The following is a 14458-nucleotide window of genomic DNA, read 5'->3' on the forward strand; positions in this document are numbered from 1 at the left end:
AACAATTACCATGTGTATTTAAATTATAATATCAAGTTTTGAGGCTTAATTTAAATAATTTATGAAAATCTCTAATCTAATAGTAATATAATATAAAAGTTGAAATTATAAAATAATGCAAAAAACTGTTCTTACTTTCTAAAATTTTACACAATATAGTAGTTTTTTATTGTATAGTCTTGTATAAGTTCATGAACAAACATAGGAAAAATTAAAGTTAATTATATTATTAGTATAATACATTATCAAAAATAACACACAAAAAAACAACAACATAATATTATCTTAGCACAAAATAAAATTTGTTTTTAGTTGGTTTCTTAACCATTTAATTGTATTCAAAATTTAACTATAACAACAAATTTCATAAACTTAAGCGAAGACAATGAAAAAAAGATTTAAATTAATTAGGTTGTATTCTTTGTATTCTATAGTGTTGTAGGATATGGGGGTGGGGTACTTAAAGAAGCCTTAAAATATGGATCAGTGGGCGCCCATTCTTTATTATATCGTGTCAACACTGGAATTAACACATCTTTCCGCAATTTTCGCATCTCATTTATGGTAACAACTTTAATAATTTTGGCTAACTCACTATTATATTTAACAGAGTTTATATCGGTTTCAATTTTATCATCAATTTCAATATTCAAGTAATTATCACTACCTTCATCATCATAAACAGAGCGTAATGCTATAATAGGAACTGATTTTTTAGTATTCAATAGATTAGTATTTTCCAAATCTGTTGAACTTTGTAATTTTTCATAGAGTTCTTTATTATATTCAATAGTTAATATGTATTTAAGTTGTGTAGTTTCAGTAACTCCATCTCCATCAATCAATAAAAAACGAATAAAACTAGTGGTATTCTTAGTAGGTGTTTCATTATCGTCTATTTGATAATCTAATAGACAATTACCATTAGATGGATAATCACAAAATGCTTCGTTAAGAGCTTCAAGTAATAATTTCATTGAATAATTATCACTGACATCAGATGGTGATTTTTCTTTTTGAATATTACTGTTGTCATAATTATAAGATTGAACTGCAGCCTGTTGCACTCTGCGTACATATGTTACTGTAAAACAACAAAGAACTCATAAATACAAAATGTTCAAGTGTTAGACAACTAAGATTTTTTAATAGACTACTAAAAGTATAATTTGTAAAATTAAATTGTAATCACAAAGTTTAAAAATTATGAATTTAAATAAATACAAATTAAATTTTAATGAATAATGTATATTTATAAAAACTAAAATTTTTATTATGCTTTTATGGAAGATATGTCACATTAAAAACGTATTGCAATTTAATACTTCATGCTCAGTACTTTAAAACAATTAGAAAAATATAAAGAAATAGGGTTTTAACTTATTTTTCATAATTATTATTAATTGATATTTTCAATAAATTATGAGCTTCATGAAAAATTACAATTAAATATTCTTGAATTATAAAATTTATTATACAGAATTTTGAATAAGTTGTATTTATAAGAGGAGTACGGAGTGTGATGCCTTTCACAGGTTTTTTTAGGCTACTTAATCAATTAATTTTAAGAATTGGGACTAAAAAGTGTGTACCCTAATTAGTTGTATATTTAAGAATTTAGAAAGGTAGTTTTTAACTGGTGTGCCACGAGCACCCTTGAAGTGTACCGCAATAAATCTATTAATAGTTTTATAAGTATGTATTTATTAGTATTTTTATTGATATTTGGTAAAAGCTGATAAATAACACCCATAAAGATGGGCTAAATTATTGATCATATGAATTGGTGTGAAAATTTTTTAGGAAATGAAGTGTACCGCATAAAAACCACTAGTTTAGAGTGTTTATACCCTAAACTATACATGTGTAAATTTAAATTATTATAGTAATACTTATGAATACTTTAATTACTCACCAAAATCCATCACTGTTGAGTCTAAACATTGATCTGTTATAGCATTTAACATAATTGACATCATGGTCCCTTGTGGTGTTGTACGGCATAATTTTGAACTTAAAATTCTTACTACAAACTTTTTATTTGAAGTAGCATTGGTGTTATTTGATTTGGTTGCATTTTTATTACCAGTTGGTAAAAAAACTCCAGTTACTGAAGCCAGCTGTAATACTTTTCTGTCATTGTTACTAAAATCAGTAGTTTCAGTAGTTAATGATGTTGCTGATACTGTTTGTTCTGATGGAATCATACTGATTATAGCACGCATGCGTACTGTAGCAGAAGGAGTTATTTGATTACGATAATCATCATAATTATTAATGCCATTTTCTAAATCGACAAAAATGTCAACATTGATATCGGTTATAACATTACCTAATTCTGGCATGTTTAATTTAGACAATTTAGTCAGTTGTTTGTATTGAGTATATGCTAGAACAAGTTGTGGAGGTGGTTGTAACATCGATGGTGTAGATTTTAATGAAATCTTGAGTTTATAAAGCTAGATAAACAAAAAAATTTATTAAAATAACACATCATAGTTTATAACTCAGGGCTTATTCTAAAGTGTATTTTTCCATATTTTTCATAATTAAGAAAGCTATATGCATTCTTGAAAAATATGTTTTGCATAATTGATAGTTTTGTCATTAATTGATTATTTTACAAATAATGGACTAAAGTAGTGTATAAATATGTATTATTTTATATGATGCAAGTAATAAAATAAATATACTTCTAGAGCCAAACGGCCAATAGATTGAAAATAAACAATCATAAGGTATGATAATACATTTAACATTTTGTGAAGAGCGCGACTAACTTACAAGTGTTGTGTTCTTCACGCCAACATATAACATAGAATATCTGTGTTCAGCTGAATTTATTTACTTTGTGTGGTCACTTCTAATATAAGAGAGAATTGAACAACAATTAAACATTTAGAAAAATGAAGAATATTCAAACAATTGATTATATAGTTGACAGAAAGTACATACTTTTTAGCGAAACATACTATTTGTTGTCTAGAAATTGGTAAGATATAAATGAGCATTCGGGAGCACTTCACTATTTCGTTTACACTACAGTCACTTAACTATTATTTAGAACAATTAAGAAAAATCTTTAGAACAAGCCCTATATTCATTATTCATACCTGGAAATTAGCATAACAATCATATAACTGATCTGCTAATAAACAGTATTGCAATAGAGTTGAACTGTTATTCATTTTGCCCCATTTAGTTAAACACTGTATGTAAAATGCATCACTGGCCACATATTGTTGCCAATAACGTTCTTGAAAAATCTGATTAGTTTGATACTGACGACTTTGTTGTATTCTACGTAATGTTCCTTCACTATGTCCTAAATTTATAGATGAATTATCCGTTTCCAATAAAATAACTTCTGGAGCCTTATCTGGATGACCACACTGTGCTATTATAGACCATCGTACCATAAAATTTTGACTAGTTACTGGTAAATTCTCTTCAAATAAATATGGTATGGAAAGAACAAACTTATCGTTGCGAGAAGGCAATATATTCGAACTCAAATCATCTGTTGGTAAAGAAGATAGGGTAGAACTTTGAAAATCTGATAAATGCACACGTTGTTTTAATGGGCCTATAAAAAATAATGAAATAATATTAAGTAAAGGTAACTAACAATCTAAATAAAATTAAAGCTGAACTCACCAATTTTATGACGTGAAAGAGCGCTAATAGCTTCACGTAGTCGTGGACAAAAGTTTGCAATGGCTAAATCGACAACAGCGTCCTCATTTAACAATAATTGTTGACTTCTATCAGTTCTATCACCATTTTGATCGTGGTCATTACGACGGATGAGATCGTGGATTGTATAGTCAACGACTACCATTATTACAGTGGTAAATTCGTAAAAATATGTAAAAATTGTATTCGATACCTAACTTTATTGTTTTCGATAACTGAAGAAATTATTTAACGACTAAAAACATGAGTTGTTAAATTGCATTATATCTATCATACAAATATAAAAAAATGTTGTAACAACATCATGATACAGTTGATACACATTATTTAATATTTTATAATAAAAATCCATTATCAATAACATACACATGCCTTGAAATTGTTAAAAACTGTTATCAATGCATAAAACGTTTTTTTGACGAAACGACAAACAGTACACAGTACACACGAAATCTACGAATTGGGAAGAAGAATACAAGTAGTACAACTGTATTTGGCACCACAAAGAAAACGATCGCCACAGGCATCGAAATGATTTAGTTCCAACTGCCCAAGGCTAAATTCCTCCTACTATGTGGCGCCTACTTTTAGTAATTTGTATACACTAAACAGCGATTCAAGTAATACACAACTATTATTACTACAACTAACTTTTATAAATTATATTCGTAGGTACAGCAGTTTTTATTATGAAATAACCAATAAGTATAATTTATTTTGATTAATACATTTTTATTATTAAAACTACCATAGAATTAAGATATTATTTTTCACATGCAATTTAAAATAAAAGTAAATAGGTACATAAATAAATAATTTAAATGTCTTCGTCGTTGGAATCTGAAGTAGAAACGTACCCGTGTTTTAGGTTCCACGTCTAAAATCTCATCAGATAGAAAATCAATTTTCAAGAAGTTTTCCTTTTTTTCATGTAATAACGCGGTCAACACAATTTGTCCACATTTCACTCGTTACGTGTTCCATCATTCCACGGTTTTTTTTTTTAAATAAATTATGTACCTATATCCTGCAGTTTAGATGTGATGTTGTTTATAAGTACTTACATAGTTTTTTTTTTTATCCAGGATCACGTGAATTCTATAGAATTCAGCTCACAGTGGTAAGGAGACAGCCGTAAGACTACTTAACTGTGGTCTTTTGCTGCTTCATATATTATATACTTCTCATGAAACGGTTTATATTTGTTGACGAGTTCTAAAAGCTGAGATTTAACCAATGTTTGAGTTATTATTTCACCTTCCTTCTCTAGCCAATTTATAATTTTTTTTATTTTGTCTAAGACATAGGTTAGGAATGGATTTTTTAATTAATTATATTCAATTGTTCGAGGCTTTGTTCTAATAGATATAAGATTTTTTTAATTTTTTTTTTTGGTTTTTTTCCTATAAATGTCAACCAAAAAGTTTTCACTTGGTCAAAATTCTTAAAAATTTAATACAAGATCCTACAATAGTTAATCATATATCTATATAAAAGTATTAAAAATATAAAGGCATACCTTTTTTATATGCATTTTAAGTGAGAATGTTGTCAAAATTTGTTTAACTCGCAAAAACTCGCAATAGATAAAAATTTATAGTAACTTTTATTTTTGTATCTAAATTTTGAAAATGTAATATACTTATACAAGATTACTTATAACTGCATACTTATTATAGTTATTAAGTTTTTTTACTTGGAAAATGTCACTGATATTAATTATATATTTATTTTGAATGGTAATTTCCTGACCCACGAGTTACAACAATTTTGACAAATTTTGTGTCGTTAGCTTTATTATTAGTGTGTATTGACCTATTATTAAACATAAAGGTATAAAAGTCATAGAATTTTATAAATATTTAATTTTTTTTTTTTTTAAATTGGAAGCACTACGAAAAGTGTTACAAATTTAAAAATCTCATAACTTGCTTTGAAATTAATTTTATTCCCGACAGTCATTAAATTAATTCATTAAAATTCTAGGTAAGTGATATCGGGACAAGTCATAAATTGTAACATAATAGCAGTAGTTTACGTAGAGATCTTAATAATTTCTTATACTATAGTGATAAAAAATATAATCATTAGTAAGCCGAGTGCGCGATTGACGTCTCACCAACAATATTAGGTACTAATAACTAAAAAAAAAATAAGCAAACGAGTAGATACTCAAGAGTTAACGCGTAGTTACTAGTTACCTATAAATTATTGTAATTTATATGGATTAATGATATGTAGTAATTCAGGATTTACGTGGTTCCGATAAAAGCGAGCCACTCGAGACTCTGGGATATTATAATAATAATTTTTTTTGAATTACGTTACACGCCTAACCACGTATAAAAGATAATAGTATTCAGCCCGACACTTCGACTCTGCAGTCGTAGACATAACAGCTTTAAGTGTAGTACCTAGGTAATAAATAGGTGTCAAATAAATATTTACGATACGACAATACTCAATAGATAGGTTAAGTTCGCACCACTAAACTAGCTGTATCTATGTTTTGCGCATCGTATGCTATTGATAATCTGGAGATCTTGTGATTCGTTTCGTTGAAAAAAAATTATATAACAGGTATTATATTTTGATATTATATAATATTATGTTCTTTTAAAATTTGTTGATATTTTTTTACGTTTCGATTGTCGGTTTCCTTATATAATTTATATTGTTTTGTGCTTATATAGGAACCGTGGCTGTTGTACTCGCACACATCGGCTATAGAAACGATGTACAAAACGTTCCGTCAGCGTTTGAATACGTCGCCGCGCCGTCTGAACACTGTACGTCAACAACGCATATAGATAATTATTATCTATATTATCTACGACGACAACTTATTGGTGATGTCGTATTATTATTTATTATTGTTTTATTATTTATCACCTGATAACACGTCTGATAATTCTGATAGCGATAGAGAGTTCCGCAGTATTTTGTGCAAAAATTATATCAACCATGTACGGTTCTGTAGTGTTCGTCTTTCGTCCGACGGTTGATCGTTTTGCGGCATTTTGCTAAGTCCCAACTGTATTTCACTTCACACTGCTTCGTCGGATCACCGTCGTAACAGTTAAATATCATCATAATTGCCGACATCGTTTCTCGTCCGTCGTGTTCCGCGCACCACCGATGGACCCGTGTCACCGACGTCGGATGAAACGTTGGATCGATCAAAAACAATGTTAGAACTCAGAGTGCCGAAAAATGTTTAGTAAAAAAGTGCAAACAGATGTGAAGAAATCGGCACACAAAATATTGGACCCGAAAAAAGACACTGCCACGAGATTCAAACATTTAAAATTTTTACTGGGTACGTTTTGTGTTTCTTAAAACATCAACGTTTATAATATTGTGCTGGTTAAGTTTGGCACATTTTGTTATTTTACAATCGAAACCATATCATGACGTGAGTGGCGTTTTATATTGTTTCAGACAACAGTGATGAAAATGAATCTAAACATTTGTTTGAAAGTAACTACAGCAGTATCTACCAGATATTTTATGAAAGTTTTATTAGTGTTGAAGCCAATTTGAAACAAAGAGGTAGATAATTATATTTTTATTGGTAATTGTGGTTTTATAATATTAAAAACTTCCAATTGTTTAAAGTCATTTTTTGGGAATTTTTAAAATGTTTTCAAATTATTTGAAAAATAAAGCAACTAAAAGAAATTATTATCAAAGTTTATAAAATCAAACTTAAAATGTTGTATAACATTATTTTTAACTAAATTTATGTTACCAAGATGAATCACAAAGTATTAAAGTAGTTTAATGTTTTGAGATAATCTAACATCTTTTTGTTGTTTTTATTTTCTAATATTAAAGTATATTAGGTATTTTGAGACATGTCGTATTATTTTTATTTATTTATTTATATAGGTATTTGTTTGTTATTGATATTCATATTTTTTTCTATGCTTTTTACAGTAACTAAAATTCATAGAGATGAACTTGATACTATTCTAATAATACTAGAAAAAGTACTAACATTGTGTCCAGAAATTGTAGCACAAAGATGGCAATGTCACAGTATGTGTATGATCATAACCAAACTATTACATCCAGAAAATTCGTGGCGGTTAAGACGTGATGGAATAAAGTAATTATTATTATTCACATAAAAAATCAATTTATAAAAACCATTTAAAATATGTGTTACAAATTTTTGTGGCAAATACTAGGTTTTTTATCTTATGGTATCAAATTTTGGGACATAATGCACCTGACTCGGTACATGCAATATTTGCAACACTTGTACCCGGATTTTTCAGTCCAATACCTGAACATGCTGGATTGGCAACATTGTGGAATAATTCATCTTCAATTAATTTACATGAAAATTTGTTGAGTAAGTCACATGTTAATATATTAACAACATCATTTATACTAAAATTAATATTATTTTTTATTATTATTTAGGTCCAGTTAGCACTGTAGAAACTAATCTTTTATATGCACCACAAATGGGTGAAAAGCAGCCAGATGATGTAGTCAAATACTATTTAGAATCCCTTCTAGAATTAATGGTTAATCAGGTAATAATTAAAAATGTATTTATCATTTATTTGATGTAAAATTAAGTATATAAAGTGCATTATTAATTATATTAATTAATAATGACAATAAAAATTATTTACAAATAAATTAGAAGTCAGTAGTATAGAAAGAAATATAAATTATTTTGGCCGTTATTCTCTGTATTACATATTGCTTAGTTTTTTTATGCATTATAAATTATAATAAATATACGAATCTTTCACTATATATATTTAAGATTTTGCTTTACTTCACAAAAACATTATATATTTTTAATATTTCGTCAATATTTTTTGATGTATTGTGTTTATTGATATAGACACTATTCTTTATTTAATTGCTTTTGAGTTAATATGCAAATAGTTAGTTGCATTTTTAGTTATATATTTATAGATTTTTGTAAATGCTGAAATCCTTTAATATTTTTTGTGTGTACTTGGGTTATTAGTGATATTACAGTATGGCTAGCAAAATTAGAGTCGTGATTGTCATGCTTCTGGTAATGAAAGGTCTAAATGTTTTTGTTAATTGTTTCCTGTCATAAATAATTTTAAACCATTGTTTTTACAATTTACTGAATATATACAAGTACTGTATAAATATATGTATATATATATATTTTATTTAAGCTTTGTTATTACAATTATTTTCAATAGTTAAATGTTAACAAGCATTTAACTTTTTTAAGGTTAAAATATGAATAATATAATATATAAATTATTAATAAATAAAAGAAGAGAAAAAAAGAACAAGAAGAACTTAAATTAAAAAGCCTATATGGTTAAAAAAAAAATAGTATTTTAATAATGATGTTTTTTTGTTGACAAGAGAGAATATATTTGATGTTGAAAGGGATGTTAGAGGTGTTGAAAACGGGATACTAGGTAGTTATGCTGGAGTGAAAGGCTGAGACAGTTGAATATGAGGTGGGTTATGTCTCAAACTATTGGGTCATTGTAGAGTGTACAGAGAGGAGAATCATTTAATGAAAGTTTGAAGAAATGAGAAGGAAGTAGGGTGTGGCCAAAGCGGAGATGGAAGAAGGATACTATACTTCTCCTGGAGAGATTGAGATTGTGAAACCAAGGTAGTGGTGAGATGGTTGGAGATATATTTCTGTACAAGGTGGCGAGTGAGGAGGGAATGATTCCCAGTGTTTAAGCCATAAGTTGGTTGTGAAAATCCTAAGGTTAGGGATAAAGTCAGACCATGGAATTTTGGAGTTCGAAAGGCACCTGATAGATTCCAAGGCTTTTGCTAACTTGTTAGCGAATGTATAAATATAAAAAATAATAATTAAACTAATACTGATACAATTTCACGGCAATTTATAAATAATTTATGATAAATAAAAATAATATTTAGAAAATAATTAAACATTAGTAGACATAGAATCCCAAAATCTCTTATTCCATAACATTTGACCATCAGTAGTGCGACAACTGTAGTTCTAATTTCACTAGAAAGATACCGTTGGTGATTTATAATCTAAGTAGATATAATCCATTTTTCTTAAACACGTGGAAGAATTTTTGTTTCTTTTTTTACTTGATTTTTGATAATTAGTAATAATGTTACTTTTTACATTTAGGTACAATAAAAAAATCTTCTTTTTAAAATATTTTCTAGAAAAAACTAACATAATCTAAAAAAAGCCATTAAAATAGATCTATGTAGAATATTCAATTACAGTCACTAAATAATTGTGTTTATGTATATTTATAAGTTGATATACTATTTTATTATTTTACTACACTATTTTTAATCTTTACACATTTGAAGATAAAATAATTTTGGTAATAAAGATAAAAGTATTTTGTTGAGTTAGTTTTATAAGCTAGTCTAGTATAGCTTAGTAGTGGTAGTAATACTAATGTAATATTGGTATTACTATTATATTTTACAAAACACAAAATAAAAATAAGTATTATTATCTATACTTATAACTCATATATGTATATACAAAAAATTTTTAATGTAATTTCATTATTATAGTAAACTTTCTATTATTGATCTTCTTAAAATATATATATATGAAAACTAATTGTTATTGATATGTTTAGTCATTTTAATCTTTCAATTACATAAATCATTATCTATTCTTAACTTAATTAGGTATTTTAGAGATATTGATTTTATTGTACCTACTATGTTTTTTTTGAAAATACTTGTTAAGGCAGTAAAACGTTTTAAGATTATATTGAAAGGAGTTCTCTAAAAAATAATACCAGTGTTTGATTATTTTTAAATTTTCTGTGTATATTTTTCATACAATTTGTAGCTAAATTGAGTTAAGAAGTTATACATAATATTGGTTTTCAAATTCTATAATCTATTTATGGAAGAATCGTGGTAGGTTATATTATTAAGATGTATAAGTTTGTATTTTTTGTTAGGGTCAGTGCAATTATTGTTTCAAAAATTATTTCCATTCCTTTAAATTTTTAAGTTTTTAATTGATTTTGAAGCAATTATGAATTAAAAATCAATAAAAAAATACTGTTTTTCATGATAAGATAAATGAAGCAAAAAAAAAAAAAAAAAATGGTTTTTATAGCCTTTGAACTATTGCATACAAAATAAAAAAATAATAATAATACACCATTCAACTTTTATTTTTTTATATTTATTGTAATTTGTTTAAATAAACAATTAAATCAAATTTGAAATATTTATATTTGAGTGAATTGAATCATAATTAAACTTAAAGTTAAAAAAATTTTCTTTGTTTTTTAATGAACCTTTATTTTATGCTTCGTATATTTTTAATTGAGCTATAAGTAATTTTAAATTGTAATATTTTACTTACTCAAAACTTTCTTAAAAATTAAAATGTTGTAAACTTATCAGAAAACTCTAATAATATTATCTTTAAATTTATAATAAGTTAGCTTATTCAATTATTAAAGCATACTTACAATTCAATATTGAAATTTCTGACTATAAACTTCATATGTAAAATATAAATAACACAGCACAGGATCTTTAAAAATACCTAAATTTGTCATGTATAACATACCTTTTTAAATGTAACAAAATATCCATCAATATGTAAATTCAAAATTTGTATTTAATTTCATCATTTCTCAAATCAAATTTTTATTTTATCTAGAATATTTTACAAACATTAGGTACTAAAAAAAAAAATATTTTATTACCAGAAGTTTTGATCCTAAATAATTTATAAGTCTCCTAAATTGAATTATCGAGAAATGATTTTTGTAAATATAATTAGCTCTTAAACTGTTGATAGTCAACATTTTTGTTCATTTTGGATTCAGAGTATGAATAAAAATAGTTTTACACTAATTTTTTAATTAATATAGATATTGTACAGTTGAAATAATTTTTTATAGTTAATTATAATTATTTCCCTTAGTGTTATCACACTAATAATACATTTCTAATATAATAGAAAAAATTACATTTTAATTTAAGTTATACAAGTTAATTATTTTTTTGGTAAATTTTAAAGACTAATTTATAATATTTAACCAATAAATGTATTTAATAAACTCAAATTGAAATGTATTAATTTTAAATCATAAATTAAAAATTAAGTTAATAAATTCAGAGTATTTTACAGACATTTTTGCTTATATAATTTTTTTATAAACATAATACATATTTATTGTTATTATTTTTTATTTATCCACATCATTAACGCACATTTAAAATTAATATAAATAACCAATTCATTTTTAACATTTATAATATGTATTTTTAATTGAAAGATTTTGTATTAGTAGGTACAACAATATTACATAAAATTAAAAATACGATGTAAAATTATAGACCATCATATCTGTATGTATTGTCTTTATCTTTCTCATATATGACATAACAAATTTTATATTCAGAATAATCCAATTTATTCTATTTGAGTGAATTGATCTATTATAAAATTTAAAGGTGAGTTTATCTATCTATCTTGGGTCCTATGATGTATTCTTGTGGTATTTTAATTTAGTAACAAGTTATAAACAATTTAAAATTTACATGTTATGCATTAGTAAGACAGAAACAACACATGTGGGTTTTTTATATTCAAGTTTGCTAAGTAGAAAATTTCATTAATTATTTTAGTTCCCAAATTAAACTTGTAAATATTAGTATTGAAATGCTTATACCAATATTATTTCACTAATATTTATCAAAAAATAGTAAAATAATAATAAAAATATAGGTTTAAGTTTAAATTTACTTTAACCACAAAATACAAAATGTATTTTAGTTGTATTAGCTTATGCAACAGTATTTCATGTTATCAGTCAACATTTAATATATATATTTTGTATTTATGATTATGATAGTTTAGAATAACTTCATATTATTTAATATAAAAATGCCAATAATTATAATGTACATACAGTAATTGATTAGTATAATAATTAATTTTTAAAGGACCCATCCATCACTCCTTTTATAACTAGTGCAATTTTTTAATATAGCTTTTGATACTACTACAATAATATAAAGTTTTTGTTTGGTATCTTTTTATTGGGTTTTATTTAAGTACTATATCATAAATCTTTTTATATTAATTTTCTTTCGTAATTAATAAATAGTATATTATTATTAAGTTTGGTAAAAAAAAAAAAAAAATAATAATACCAATATCTTTTATAATCAAAAGAATATTAATTATAATATTTAATTCTGATTAGGTATAGTTTCATTATTTAAACGTTATAAATCTATTCATGATAATAAATAATAATAATTTATATAAATATTGTTACTATAATATAATTCATATAACTTAATTAAATTATAATTTTTAATACATTCAGTCAATCACCTTCATTATTTAAAAATAGTAATGTATAAACATTAAATCTTCTAAATGTATTTATTTAAAAATAATTATAATTTAATTACTATCAAATAAACAAAATAAGAATATCTAAAAATTTCTAACATGATTAAATTTAGAATAATTTTTATGAAACCTAACTGTCATACTTAACTTGAACTAATTCAATCATTATTTTTTTGATAGAATTTGTTTTAACTTAAATTATAATATACAAAACTTAATAGTCTTACCTAACCTATCTTACTAAATTTTATGTAATAATATGCTTCGTATTGTTCAATCCAGTGCTCAATATTACTCTTCAATTATTTTTGAAAATAATATTTTAATTGTTTTTTTATAATAAATGTTATAATTTTTACTAAATGTACTATCCAAGTATTTTTAAAGTTATTATTTTAATAGACATACACAAATAACAACTAAAATGTTTATTTAGTCTAATAACTGTGATTGATATTATATTATTTCTAAATCATATGGTGTTGTTAAATTTGATTGTTGATATCATCAAGTCATAACTTTTATTTCATTAATATTTATGCATAACCCTAACATATTAGTGATTAAAGTAAAATTAAAACCACATATTCAAATTCCTAGAGTAGAAAGTGAGCTATATTAGTCCCAGTCACAATTACCCAAAACTGAAATTCCATTACTACACAAACTACATAATATACTAATGTATGTAATTTAACTTAGGTTTTATATTTTTCTTTGCAATCGTATTTTTTCTATCTATATCATGGTAATTCATAATTCATTTTTCTTACTATACTTGGTATCTAGATTTGCCAAAATGTTTCTTAGATCAGTACAAAAGCAATCTACTTCCCAGCTAGATTTTGACATATTAGACAAAGCATGTTCGTATTTATATGTTTTGTTTTTGTGATAACTTCTGGCAGCTACATATTAGAATTTTCACTTTTTTGCCCAATATTGGTAAAACAAATTATTTATTATCCACTGTATAAAAAAGATTCCCAACACTTCTACTGGCATCAAAAATTCAATTTTTAGTGTAGACGTGACATAATATTTATTTATAAATTATGTAAAATACAAAAGAAACAATATTTCTATAATTAAATAAATAATACTGAATAACATTATTAAATTAATTTGAATAATCAGGGATAGAAGTATATAACTCAAATGTGATTATTGTTTTCAAACTTAAAAACACTTATCGCCTCATGAGTTGAAGATAAGTGAGATAACAAAGTAATTCATCACAGTTTTTTAATTTTTATTAGGTATATGTATTTGATTTCAATACTTTTAAATCGTTTAAGGTTGCAATATTGATTTTTTTTTTGTATTAACATCACCAAGTCATTTAGAACAATAAAACTGTTCCAATTTTAAACTCTAAAGGTCATTTTTGAT

At 25.1% G+C, this 14458-nt stretch overlaps 2 protein-coding genes across 4 annotated transcripts in view; one reads left to right on the plus strand and one right to left on the minus strand.

Annotated features, from left to right (window-relative positions):
• Positions 1-279: 279 nt before the first annotated feature.
• On the minus strand, positions 280-3841 carry LOC112591432. The gene is made up of 4 exons (XM_025335249.1): positions 3658-3841; positions 3114-3586; positions 1916-2459; positions 280-1084 (listed from the first exon to the last, which is right to left on the minus strand). The coding sequence occupies exons 1-4, from the start codon at positions 3839-3841 to the stop codon at positions 429-431; spliced, it is 1857 nt and encodes a 618-aa protein (XP_025191034.1). The 3' UTR covers positions 280-428.
• Positions 3842-6580: 2739 nt separating this feature from the next.
• The window catches only part of LOC112591414 (ral GTPase-activating protein subunit alpha-1), a 31102-nt gene continuing 23224 nt past the window's right edge, over positions 6581-14458 (plus strand). For all 3 annotated transcript variants that reach the window (XM_025335220.1, XM_025335221.1, XM_025335223.1), the window contains exons 1-5: positions 6581-7015; positions 7138-7248; positions 7636-7807; positions 7890-8056; positions 8128-8243. In XM_025335220.1, the coding sequence (XP_025191005.1) occupies positions 6910-7015; positions 7138-7248; positions 7636-7807; positions 7890-8056; positions 8128-8243 (672 nt within the window). In that variant the 5' untranslated portion in view covers positions 6581-6909. The remainder of the gene's footprint in view (positions 7016-7137; positions 7249-7635; positions 7808-7889; positions 8057-8127; positions 8244-14458) is intronic.

This window comes from Melanaphis sacchari, unplaced genomic scaffold (assembly GCF_002803265.2).
Source record: "Melanaphis sacchari strain LSU unplaced genomic scaffold, SCAv2.0 Contig134_pilon_pilon, whole genome shotgun sequence".
Taxonomy (NCBI): Eukaryota; Metazoa; Arthropoda; class Insecta; order Hemiptera; family Aphididae; genus Melanaphis; species Melanaphis sacchari.